The sequence below is a fragment of the Arvicanthis niloticus genome, chromosome 17, assembly GCF_011762505.2.
Source record: "Arvicanthis niloticus isolate mArvNil1 chromosome 17, mArvNil1.pat.X, whole genome shotgun sequence".
Lineage (NCBI taxonomy): Eukaryota > Metazoa > Chordata > Mammalia > Rodentia > Muridae > Arvicanthis > Arvicanthis niloticus.
Window position 1 is genome coordinate 29,696,452 of NC_047674.1, and position 13,839 is coordinate 29,710,290.

The 13,839-nt window shown below is 44.0% G+C and overlaps 1 protein-coding gene across 5 annotated transcripts in view; it reads left to right on the forward strand.

The window, feature by feature from the left end:
• Aff3 (ALF transcription elongation factor 3) overlaps positions 1-13,839 on the forward strand; it is a 454,396-nt gene that overhangs the window by 355,807 nt on the left and 84,750 nt on the right. For all 5 annotated transcript variants that reach the window (XM_034521387.2, XM_034521388.2, XM_034521390.2 and 2 more), the window contains one exon: positions 5,657-5,708. In XM_034521387.2, coding sequence (XP_034377278.1) covers positions 5,657-5,708 — 52 coding nt within the window. The remainder of the gene's footprint in view (positions 1-5,656; positions 5,709-13,839) is intronic.

A 13,839-nucleotide genomic window follows, 5' to 3' on the forward strand; every position in this document is an offset into this window, starting at 1 on the left:
TGTGAGAGTGGCTTAGCTGGGTCCTCTGGCTCAGTGTCTGTCATGGGCCGCAAATACCACATAATACCAGCCAGGACCGCCATCATCCCAAGTCTTGACTGGAGAAAGATGTACCTCCAAGCTCACCACTGTGGATACTGGCCAGATGCAGTTCCTTATGGATTGTTGGGCTCAGAGCCTTGATTGCTTGTTGAGATCAACAGTGGCAGCCATTCTCCCTAAAGCGGTCATACCCTGATGGCTTGCCTTATCAGAGCAAGCAATGAGATGAACAAAGCAGACACACAGCAAGCCAGCAGAAGTCACCTGATCTCCACAAGATTTCCCATCACTTTTGACCTGTGCTGTCCAATAAAGGCCAGTCACTAGAGCAGCCCACTCTGGAGAAGGCATTGTGTAAGGGAGAAGGTACATGTGAACAAGCACCACCTCACTATGAACACACTGCTTCAAGTGCTGTGCAGATCCCTGAAACAGAATACATTCCAAGTGGACAATGCTGGGCTATCTAGATCACCCTGTCTTGATCCTGCACCCTCCTCTTGCCTCCAGGCTAAGTTACCTCACCCATCTTCATCTGGGATATGCTTAGCTATCAGCTCCCAAAAAGAGTTTCTCTATCCTTCTCAGTTCCCAGCTCCCAGAATGCTATAGGTAGAGTTGTTCCAAGTAACTACAGATGGGAAAGTGGTCACCCATTAATGAAAATTACCCAGCTGAGTGGTAACAACAAGCCCAACAGAGCACGGGGCTTCAGAAAGAGGGAAATGAGATGTGTAATATTCCCTCCAGTGTTCTAAGACAGGGAGTATACTGTTCCTTCCAATGTCCTAAGACAGTGAGAAAGTGTACCTTTCCCTCCAGTGTTCTAAGGCATGGAGATTACTGCTTAGAAATGCCTGCTAAAGGGTAGGCCTGTCTAACAAATACACTGTGCTTGCTAGTTGTTGTTGTTATTGTTATTTCATATATTTTAATCATATTCTTTCTTCTCTTCCACCTTCTCTTCTTCTCTCCCTTCCCTCTCTCTGAAACAAAAGGAAGGAAAATCAAAACCTGTAAGATAAACCCATACCAAATCAAACAACAAACAAACAAACAAAATCACAAGCACAAATGGAGTTCCTTTTGTGTCGATCAACTATTCCTGGGCATGTGGCCTACCCTGAAGTGTGTGCTGATACATCATACGACACTTTATTAGAGAAAATAGATTTTTCCCATTCCCCAGCAGGTATTGATTTCAAGTTGTACTAACTGGTGATATGTCAACCTAACACAAGTTAGAGTCATTTGGGAAGAAGAAATCTCCATAGAGAAAGTGCCCCACCTGATGAGCCTGTGGGAAAGCCTTTTGAGCATTTTCTTGGTTTATGGATTCATGTGGGAGGATCTGGCTCACTGTAGGATGTACCATCTCTGGGTCAGTAATCTCAGATCATATTTGAAAGTACACTAAGCAGGCCCAGGCCGGCCGCAGGAAGCAAGCCAGTAAGACAGGCTCTCCCATGGCCTCCGTGTCAGTTCCTGCCTCCAGTCCCTTGAGTCCTTGCCCTGATTTCTTTGCATGATGGACTACAAGCTGTAAGATGAGATAAACCCTCTCCTCCCTTAGTTGCTTCTGGTCATGGTGTTTCATTGCCACCCTATAAACTCTAAGACACAGGCCATTGTGAAATACTGGTTGCTAGAATGGCTTATATTTCATGAAGATTCATACACACTGTCTCCGAACAGACATAGACATAATGAGATCATACACAGATCTCAGACAGGTCGAAATGGTAGCAGCTCCTGCTGTAGAAACAAATCTGAAAATCAAACGGCGCAATTAAAACTCAGATTTGTTTTAAAGCCGTTAATAGGGAGAAAAATGAAATGAACTTTAAATAAAAGACTGAGTCGTCTTCAAAGAGCCTGAAATGACAAGTAAGGCCAGGAAATCCAGTCAATTAAAGGCTCTGCTCCATGGAGTAGTGGCAGCCCCTCGTCAGGCTAGAGCTAAGTAGGAGAGCGGTGGGCACCTGTTACAGGCTGTTGTTTCTCTCCAGGAGACACAAAGATCCCAGGAAAGTGGGAACTGGACATAGTATAGCTGTTTCTCAGGCTCCTCAGAGACAATGATGCTTGAGGCTGGAGAGATGGCTCAGCCGTTAAGACCCAGCAACCACATGGTGGCTCACAACCATCTGTAATGGGATCTGATGCACTCTTCTGGTGTGTCTGAAGACAGTGACAGTATAGTCATATAAATAAAATAAATAATCGGACAGTGGTGGTGCATGCCATTAATCCCAGCACTTGGGAGGCAGAGGCAGGTGGATTTCTAAGTTTGAGGCCAGCCTGGTCTACAGAGTGAGTTCCAGGACAGCCAGGGCTATACAGAGAAACCCTGTCTCGAAAAACCAAAAGAATAAATAAATAAATAAATAAACAAACAAACCTTTAATCTGGTTTTAAAAAGAAATATGATGATACTTGTGGGACATTAGGTCGTCAATGTTAAGTTGGAAAGTTTGTGGCCAAGTCCTTTTTGTGAGAATGCTGAATTTGCCTGCAAATCGGTTGGGTGCCTATGGTAGGATTATAGAGCCATAGTATGAGCACTGAGACATGGATATAATGACCCAGCTGCCTCAAATGGCAAGTGGAAAGGAGCCGGCCCTGGGAGGCAGCGTGCTTCTGGGCAGTGGATGTCTTACTCAATGGCCACAGGAGTTAACTATTAACAATTGTCAGCAATTGTCAGCTTTCCCTTTGCTTCCAGAAAGTGAACAGTCCATGTGTGGCCAACACCTGATAAATCTGCCTCTGGTGAACCCTCTCTCCCTATGTGGAAGGAGGAACCCATCAGCCAGTATCTTCAAACATGCTGACCCCTGTATCATGCTATGGTAACGATGAGAAGGTGTTGTCTTGGTCTGGCTCACAGAGTAAGTGTGTCGCCAAGCCTGATGATCTGAGTTCAAACCCTAGAACTCGTGTGGTAGAAAGAGACAACCCTGCAAGTTGCCCTCTGTGATGTACATATCATGGTACACGATATCACACACAGCCATGCATACCCACATCTCATACATGTCATAGAGTTAGTCACCACACCACACCCTACTGTCAAGCCACCATGTGGTGCCCACAGCAGTCTACAACTCTTTGGGAATCAAGACCGTAAAGTCCAACTTCTTAGCACCTTTGGTTAGAGTTCACTCTCTGGCCTCAATTTTTAAAAGTTTAGTTTTATCATGTATCGTATATCAACATCTTTGCTGTCATTAAAGCCTACATCGGTGACGCCTACCTATGTGACCCACCACTGACTCCCAAGGACAGAGCTCCCTTCATACTGGGCTAGCTGGCTTGTTTTCTACTTTCCATAGACCTAAATCAACTTTTAGAAGCTAAAGCGTCTTCCCCAACTGTAGTCACAAAGTAACATTCGAGGACAGACAGAGGAAGAGCACTTGGCCTAGTTTGCAGGCTTCATTGTGAAGTCTTTGTTTCTCAGTTTATTTACCCATGTGAGTTACTTAAACATTGAGAAGTCCTATTGCCTCATCATCAAAAGAATACAGTTGTCCCTTGATGTTCATTGGGGAATGGGTTCCAGGACCTTTCTTTGATGCCAAATCTGTGGACACTCTAGCCCCTTCTACAAAATCTGTGGACCCTCTAGCCCCTTCTACAAAATCTGTGGACACTCTAGCCCCTTCTACAAAATCTGTGGACACTCTAGCCCCTTCTACAAAATCTATGGACCCTCTAGCCCCTTCTACAAAATCTGTGGACCCTCTAGCCCCTTCTACAAAATCTGTGGACCCTCTAGCCCCTTCTATAAAATCTATGGACCCTCTAGCCCCTTCTACAAAATCTGTGGACCCTCTAGCCCCTTCTATAAAATCTGTGGACCCTCTAGCCCCTTCTACAAAATCTGTGGACCCTCTAGCCCCTTCTACAAAATCTGTGGACACTGTAGCCCCTTCTACAAAATCTGTGGACCCTCTAGCCCCTTCTACAAAATCTGTGGACACTGTAGCCCCTTCTACAAAATCTGTGGACCCTCTAGCCCCTTCTATAAAATCTGTGGACACTGTAGCCCCTTCTACAAAATCTGTGGACACTCTAGCCCCTTCTACAAAATCTGTGGACACTGTAGCCCCTTCTACAAAATCTGTGGACACTCTAGCCCCTTCTACAAAATCTGTGGACACTCTAGCCCCTTCTACAAAATCTGTGGACACTGTAGCCCCTTCTACAAAATCTGTGGACACTGTAGCCCCTTCTACAAAATCTGTGGACACTCTAGCCCCTTCTATAAAATCTGTGGACCCTCTAGCCCCTTCTACAAAATCTATGGACCCTCTAGCCCCTTCTATAAAATGGCATTGGATTTACGTGTAACCAACTCACATCTTCCCATAGCTTTCAGTCTCACTTAGAATACCTAATACAATATAAATGCCTCCTTCTGCCCCATGGACAGGAGGCAAGAGCCCAAAAGTGCACATGTTTAATTGCAGTTGTTATTCCGAATTATATTGATCAAATAAAAATTTTTCTTCATTGTGGGATGAGAGATATAAATTTATTTCTTAGTCTTATAGAACCTAACTCAGGAGAATCTCCAAGTACAACCTTCACCTTCCACAGGGTGAAGGGTACCATAAATCACCTACCCACAAAGCTTAGACACTTCAGGAAGAACTGAGCCCACGCCCTGACAGCCACAGTCCACAGTTTATACCCAGTCACTGAAATAACATTGAAGTTGTTATAAAGGTATCTGCCTATGACAGGCCTATGACCACAAACACATTTGGTTGACTTCAAGGAAGACATTGATGTCTTTAAACACAAGAACTCAATAGCTTCTAGACCAGTGTCTGAAGCTCTGGGCTCTGTGCCCATGTACTCTCCCTGCTCCAAGGTAGAACCGTTCTGTGTGCCCAGAACACGTTTTAGAAAGTGCATGTCTGAGCAAGATTCCTTTGGCAATGGACAACTCTGAAAACAGCTGCACTGAAGAACTGATCAAAGCAGCGCTGATAAAAACCGTCCTCCTCACGAAGAATGTTAGGATACACATTCCCATTTCTCTGCCAACCATTGGCCTTCATTGACTCACTGATTCTGACTCATAGTGGTGGCTGACAACCTGTGGAAAGGGTCCTCGTAGGCTTTCCAGACATGTCCTGCTGGTCATTGCCTTCTACTCAGCAGATCGTGGAGGAGACAACTTCTCCAGCCCTTGAGCTGTCACATGACTCAAGACTATGGCTGCATGACCCTCAGCAGAATTCTGCTCACTCGACCTCTGTCTTTACCATAAGCATCCCCCAGCAGGCCCGAGGACACAACCTGGCTCCAAAGCCTGGAAACATTGAACAAACAGTTTCGGAATTTAAACTTCCCAGGAAACAGCCCCTGTTCAGTTCTGTTTTTCTAAAACTACCATCTCCGAAAGAGCCCATCTCATCCTGAGATTGTCAGGAGGGTTAATGTTTGTGATGTGACTATCTGTTCTTCCCTAAGGACATCAGAGGGAAAGCATATACAATATAAGGGTGCAAATAGAAATTAGACATACTGACCTCAAAGTTGATGTTTCAGTACTGGAAGATTTTGACTCTAAGTGTCCCCATCTCTTTGTCCCTTTCAGAACTCTGGAAGACGACCTTAAGCTAAGCAGTGACGATGAAGAGGGTGAGCAGGTAAGGCTTCCTCACGTGTTGCCATCTTGTAGATGAGGCGCGGATGAAGGTAAACTGAGTCATGGAGACACTGAACCAAGCTGGTCTTCGATACTGGACACTGTACTGCTATTGATAGATTTCTCTGTGTTGGGCCAGTCTATTGAAGTGTCTTGAACTCAGTTCCCATTAAAGGCTTTCTATTCTGTGATTTTTTTTTTAATGGCATAGACCAACAATCACGTTTCTGACAAAACTAATAGAATCAGGCTTCCCTAGGAAATAGATCCTCCCTCCCCACCTCTTCTGCTTCTGCTTCTTTTGGCAAAGATAACTGGCCTTCTTGAGATCAAGCATGTGACCTTATGTACATTAGCATGCAGTGGGGAGGCTGTACCATTAAATATTGAGAAGCCTTATACAGACATTATTAACAGTGAGAAGGAATGAACACAGAGGTGCGCGAAGATGATGAATAAAAAATAATCAGGCACAGTCTCGGCTGTTTGTCTGAAATGATAAACGCGCTGCAAATAGTCTCCCTTGCTGTTGATTCACCAGCTTGAGACATCAGTCAGGGGGACTATAAATAGTCTTCTGATCAATCAGTTAAGGTGAAAAATACCCACTTAGCATTCATCACATTCGCTTCTGCATCTCAGGAAATATTTTTACTTTAAAGTAGATTTCAAGAACACTAGAGACCGATTCCCCTACACTTCCTTCATCTGCCCCCACCAGCTACATTACATTTTGTTGGATTTGGATGAACAGGACAGGTTGGGGAGACAGTTTAGAGGGTTCTCTTTTTTATGTCGTCTTTATATGTTGGGCTAAATGCATGTGCCAGTCAATGGATTTTTGAAATCACTTGATTGAATCACTTGATCACTTGATTGAATCAACTTGATTCAAAGGTATGGTAAAGTGTTGTGCACGTGATTTGCTGTCTAGACATGCAAATACAAATAATGTTTATAGACAGGAGACCAAAGTCAGAGGCACATTGCTAAGAAGTGTGTCTGAGCTGAGCATGGGATGGGATCAGTGAAGGCTTGCTCCTCTCTTTGTGAGACAAACTAAAGGCACACAGATGAGCCAGGACTCCATGAATCTGGGAACCTGGTTGGCAAACAGAGAGTGTCCCAGGAGAGGGAGGTTAACCAGGCAGAAGGGGCCTCGGGCTTTGAGAACTTTAGTGATAGGATGATTTGTTTCTAGAGGTCTAACCCAGGCAGTCAGAAACCTCAACAGCCATAGTAGAAATTCATTTCTAATTTTATTTTCTCATCTGTGTGACTAAGAAGAGAATTATTTCCTCCCTCTCTCTGTTTTAAGCCACTGAGAGGTACCAAATGGGTTAAGCCTTCTCAAGCATGCAATCTGTGTATGGTTTCTATTAGAAAAAGGATTCACGGGCTAAAATGGTTTCTAGAACTATTTGCAGGAAGGACTTCCAGTGAAAACGCAATTTAAGAAACTCGTTATCAACGTTGAACTATCACATCCTTTGAAGGCAAACAAATCATTTGCTTTACTGTCGGCTTTCCAGTCTACACCAGTGACACTGTACTATGAATGTACATGTTGGACTGTTTATTCTTGCTTTTCGACCCGACCCTAGTGTGTATTTTACTGTTTTTTGTAAAAGGAGCACTCAGGATGAATTATTTTTATACAGTAATTCCCTAACTTATAGACAAGACTCCAGACAGGGTTTTTTTTGTTTTGTTTGGTTTTTTTTTGGTTTTTTTTTTTTTTTTTTTTTTTTTTGCATATGATAAGTTAAATTGTCAACATTAATTAAATTAAGTTGTCCTATTTGGGTCTAAAGTATACTCTTGTATAGTCACAAAACCGTAACTCCCCCACTCTTTTTTACCAGTTAAATGTATATGACAGTTCTATACATGTATATAGTGTATTCTGTTTATCCTGCATTGCAGAGTGGTGGGCTCATTTTTTGATACACAGCTGAAGACAATGATAATCTCCACTTCCCCCCAGATTCCATCAGTTGCCAGCAGTTCATCAGGAAAAAGATGGGGCCCCCTGAGTCCTTCCTGACCCACAATTGGCTGTTGGCAGGCCCAGTCTTGCACCTCCCCAGCTTAGGCTACTGTAGCTGCTGCAAAGATCATGGTTTTAATGATGGGTAGATGGTGGCCCGAAGGTAGTGCTTGACCTCCTTCTCCCTGTCTTCCAGCTTGACATTCTTTCCTCTCCGGCTCCCACAGTGCTCCCTCAGCCTTGGAGAAATTCCCCTACTTTTAGAAAAAGTCTGATGATAAGGCCTCCCCCTGAAAACATGTAGCTTACGTGTATGTGAAACACACTTTATTTCTCTGACACCGTGAGATGACACATTTGTTTCCAGGTATAATCAGAGTTTACCTCATTCCCATAAATCCCTTTCAAAAAACCTTTTCAGTCTTTTCTTGCCTGAGAAACTACCTAGTTGTCTTTATAAATATTGGTCCAGCTGGCCTGTGCGGTCACCTTAAAGATGTCCGTAGGAGCCTCAGGGTGCCACACACATCAGCCTCACACTCTGGTGCATTAAAAGACTTCTTCCTCCCTTTCCTCCCGATTACCACTGTGCTCTTAGAGATGAAGACAGGAGCTGAGTTTTGGAGGGAGGACCGCTGAAACCTTGCTGTGGGTCTCAGGTCCCCACTCAGCTGCTGAGGAGCTTGGTGACACTGGCCCAGCTTTTCAACCAGAGTCCTTCAGAGCTCTGCTCTTTTCTTTCTGAAGTTAGAAACCCCCACATCCATTACTCTTCCTGCTGCTGTGACAGACACCTTCAAAAGCAGCTCAAGGAAGGCATACAATCCAGAGAGCGTGGCAGTAGGATCATGAGGCCATATTGTTCCCACAGTCAGGCCTGCACACACATGCATGCACACGCATGCCCCCCCACAGACACATGCGCACACAGGCATACAAAAACATGAATACACACATACACATGCACACACACACATGCTTGTACACACATGCACCCAAGCACACATGCATGAGTGCACACAAACACATGAGTGCACACACATGTATACATACACGCATATGTATGTACTCACCACATGTACACACACATTCACAAGTGTGCACATACACAAGTGCACACACACACATAGAAACATACACATATGCATATGTGTACACTCACACGCATGTCCACACACACACACTTATCACTTCATACCGCCTTTGATGTTGGCTGTTGTATTGCATCGTATAGACATGGCAGTTCACTGCTGCTGCTGTCTTACACTTCTTCTCCATTAATATCCTATAATTACTTATGTCACAAACTTGACGAACATGGACACCGCAGAATTTAACTCTAACATCTGGGGTTTTGTGAGAGGGGGTAAGAGTGTCCCACAGTAGCCCGGGCAGACTTCAGACTTCTGACACTTGTCATCCCTCAGCTTCTCAGGTGCTCAGTGTTCCTAACATTAGGAAAGAGTCCTGTCCTGTAGCTCCTCATCCCCATGCTGAGCCCCATGGCTGACTGTGTCGGCATCTGCCTGCCACGTCCTGCTCTCATCGTCCTCCTGGGTTGACCTCCTTCCCTCCTGTTACACAAGGGTGCTGCTGATCCTATCAAAAGTTTGCCCAACCTGTGCCCCTCCCCACCCCCTCACCTATGCCCTTCACCCTCTCACCTGTACCCCCCATTCCCCTCTCCTCCCCCCTCCCTTCATCTGTGCCCCTCCCATTCTCACCTGTAACCCTCCCCTACCCCTCACTTGTACTCCCCTCCCCCTCTCCCCTGTGCTCCTCCCCTCCCCCCTCACCTGTGCCCCTCCCCTCCCTTCCCTGCCTGCTCCTCCTAATCCTTTGCCAACTGCTCAGTCTCCTCTAGGTATTGGAGTCTGAAAGGAATCCTTCCTGCCTTTTCCTTTCTAGTTCTACTCTTTTGGTACACCCCCAGGTCCCCTCCCTACCCCCAGTGACCTTCAGTTTTTCTATAATGGCAACTTCTGTGCAGTCACAACTCAGAGCACTTTCCCGAGCCACAGACATACTTAACCTTTCTATTTGATTGTCTCACAAACATTCCAAATTCGAGCCATGCCAAACTGAACTTCTGGGTTCTGCCACCCCCTTGTCACCCAAATATGTTTGTCTTGTGGTTGTTCCCATTTTCAGACCTAGCATTCCCAGATGCCCACATGCCTCAGTCTTCATAACTTCATAACTTCAGTTCCTCACTCAAACACTCTTTTCTTCTCTACCTTCTATAAATTTTACTTCCAAAATCAAATATTAGTGTATCAACTGCTTTCCATCCTGACTACTTTAAATCAGTTTGTGGGAACTCTCTTCTTGCTCTCTGACATCTAAAATAGAGTTTGTCCTCAGTAATCTTTTAAAAATGTACATCAGATCAAATCATGTTTTTTTAAAGTTTCATTTACACGTATATCTCATTGTTTGTATGTGCACCTCATACCTGTGGTACCTGTCAAGGCCAGGAGGGGGCACCATATCCACTAGAACTGGAGATAACAGGTACTTGGGTGCTGCCCAGTATGTGTGCTGAGAACCAAACATGGGTCCTATACAAGAGCAGCAAGTGCTCTGAACCCAGCCAGCTCTCTGGCTCCCAAATCATTTTTTTTAAATCTAAAATCTGAAATGAATTTCCTCTCCCACCTGGAGAGAAATTCAGGGGTCATAGCATGACCTCTCTTAACCTGCAGTATAGACTTGTTCATGCCTCCCCCTTCTCCCTCAACTTTCCAGCACTTCAGCCTTCATAGGTCTTCCTTTAGCTCCTCCAACAAGCTGTGCTCAGCTGCCTCGGGGCATCCAAAGGCTTGGTTGACACCTGTGCATACCAAAGGTGCTGCATCATTTCATGTCCTCAGAGAGACTTTGGCATGTCCTTTTTCTCCGTAATATTAGTCTTTCTCCTGGACTTCACCCTAATTTTAATTATACTGTATGTATTCACTTTTGACAGTAACTACTTCTGTAAACAAAGCTGGAAGATCCCTGAGGACAGAGACAGACTGGCTCAGTCTGTTGAACAAATGCATAAATAATCACAGGGCGCTGTCTTAAATTGGGACTCATTCCTATGGTCCCTACTAGTGTCCAGAAGCAGAGATGACCTTTGTCCTGCCTTTGTTTTTCATTACTAAATCCCCAAAATTAAATGAATGACAGGGAAAATATATAAGGACCAATATCATAAAGCAACCATACATTCACAGATAATAGCCTTGCCTAACCAAGAACTCTACACATTTCCTTACACATTCATCTTGTCAAGCACTATTAATGATGCAAGTTCTATAAGTCATCTCAGGCTGGAGCCACCCCCCCCACCCCCGCAAACTGAGAGATGGGATCATCTCACTGTCCCCTCTCAAAGGCACCAGAATTTTATGTCTGTTTACTTGATAAGTTGTCTGTGACACCTTTGAAATGAAAGCAAGCTGTCATTGTGGTTCTCGGACTCCTTTCACTTGGTGAGATTTGAGCAAATTGGAAAGCCAAATTTTTTGTTTGGATGTGTATGTAACAGATTCTGATGGTTAATTGTCCCCTGGGAAAATGTGAAGGAATCGAGAAACTAGACAAAACAATTCCTGAAGGCACTGTCAGCCTGATGCATTTGGAGGGAGGAGGAACACACATGCATGTCTGACCATTTGGTCAAAATGGTGATATCTACCTCTTGAGTCTGGGAAAGCTTAGGAAGTGACAGAGCAAACAAATCTCTAGGCAGAATCATCGCAGCTGAGGCAAAAGGAAAGGTCACATGATCGAGACTTTTGGCAAGCCATAGCTGAGACAGTGTCAGCTGCAAGCAGGCTTTCCACCATGACAAATCCATAGCTCAGGGACAGCTATCAAGGGAGCAGCCATCCACACTGAATGGCCGACGTCTGCCTGCAGCTCCGAGTAATCACGTTATCCACACAGATTGGGCAGTCTTTTCGTTTTAATTATATAAGTGCATTTTTCTCTTTAAATGGGTGTAGTTTATCCACTTAAACTGACTGTTTTAATTTTACAGGCAGCGATCATTGGATTTAATCTGTAGAGGGGAATTTCTCTATTGGCCTAATTGATTTCTCAACACAATGAAGGAAAGTTACCTTTTAATCCACAATCAATATTTGGAGAGCGTACAATTAATTTAATAGATATCTATGTCATTAACATAAATCTGCAAGCTAAAGAGGCAATTATTTTCTTATTTATAATGCAGAGAGTAATAATCTTGTCTGTCAGGGAGAATCTAAAGCCTCATGCCTCTAGTAAGTTCAGACTACAGGTGAGGCCTGTATGAGACTAGAGCCATTGCCTTCATTTGGTCTCTGATGAAATGGCAAAGAAATAGTCTCAGTTCTCAGTTCTGTCCAGTAGAGGCCACTGAGGACTCACACCAGTGTGGGGTAAACTATTAAAGGCAGATTTCTGCCCATCCCCACCCCTGCCTTGTTTCTGTTGATATGACAACTTTGTAACAGAGAGCAGGGCTTTGAGAACACCGGAAGGGAAAAACCTTAAAGGCATTGACAGCACATGTCAACCATCAGTGAGCTCTGACAGAGAAACTGGGTGAAACGCATCCCGGTTCCACTAGGCTTGTTTTTCTTCTCGGCCTTGGCTTGGTTGATGTGGAGGTTTTTGGGGCTGTGAAAATTTATTACACACAGAGTTGATCTGCATCCAGGCAGCCAAGTCTGAATAAATAGAGTCATTGTGCATGTCTGGGATTTGTGGCCAGAGTTCATCCAGTCAGCGTGACATTCGCATCTCAGGAGATTCATAAAAGCCAACACCCTGGTATGTGCTCTTGGATCCTGCCAAAACTGTGTAGAATTATATAAACAGGAGTTGAAGCAGTAATCAGGACCAGGTTTGGGGGGCACAGCTCCAAAATCAAGTTTCTCTTCCATGAGAAATGAACTGTATTAGAGATGTTATTTGTATCCAAACAAGAACTACATAATTTTTGCATAAATCATTCTCAGAATAGTCTTAAATGCCTACTAAGCTCCACAGCCCCGTGCAAGCTGCTGGCGTGTTGCTTAAAATGAATTACACATTAGTAATATTTGTTATGATAATTTAACCACAAAAACTTTAAGTAAATTTTCACTGCCAGAAAGCACCTCATTTCCAAAGAACTATGCAGAAAAAAAAAAAAAAACCTATATATTCCATATTTTGAACGCAGTAGGAACACAGGGGATGAAAGAATAGTGGCTTGCATTTGATTTTGTTTCTTGTCTTGTAATCATGTACCTGAGAACTCAATTTGATAGTTTCCCTTCTGAATGGAAGTACAATAGCTACAATTGGAGACACCTGCCTCTCGGAGCGTTGTCAAGACTGTCTAGGAGTAAGCACACATCTCAACTGTCAGTCACAATCAAGGAAGCACATGTCAGTGCTCCGCAGGAGGGTGGCCTTGATTATCAACCCTAAAGCTCTGTTAGGTAATTCCACCTTACAAACAAAATGTTACTCTCATCTCATGTAAACATTTACAAAAGCCATGTGTGTGTGTGTGGGGGGGGGGGGGGTGTCAAATTCTTCTTTCCATTAATCAGCCATAATTTCCAAAACTGACATGGTTGACTTAAATGTCACTGTCCACAAGTGCCCATGTGTTATTCCCTGATGTTTTAGAGACATTGGGGCTCAGGTGAGTTCTGTGTAAGCCCAAGCTGAAGAATATGCCTTGGCAAACAGATATCCAAAAAGTGAGAAACTTATGTAAATTGTATAAGAATTAAAAGATGGCCCATTGAATGTAGGAAAAAAAGTGATTAACGTAGACAGGAAACCATGGTCTTTGCTAAAATTGTACAGTTCACACAAGGAGCTACTTTTTTTTTTTTTTTTTTTTACAAAGGCAAGGTTTTGTTAGTAACCGATGTCAGTACCTCCCTCCTGGATCCTCCATTTTGAGAGCTCAGGGAGACAGAGCCGATGGACCATTCTTTTTCTGACCTATCTTTCAGCAGGACTGTCAGTTGGCAAAGAAAGTGGATTCTCCCTCCAGAGCACATTCCTTTAACTGGGAGGGGTGACCCTCTGTCTTGTGATTCTGATGATGTGGAGTTTGGGGGGTTTGTTTGTTTTCTTTATTAGTTTGTCAGGAAGTATCAGTATT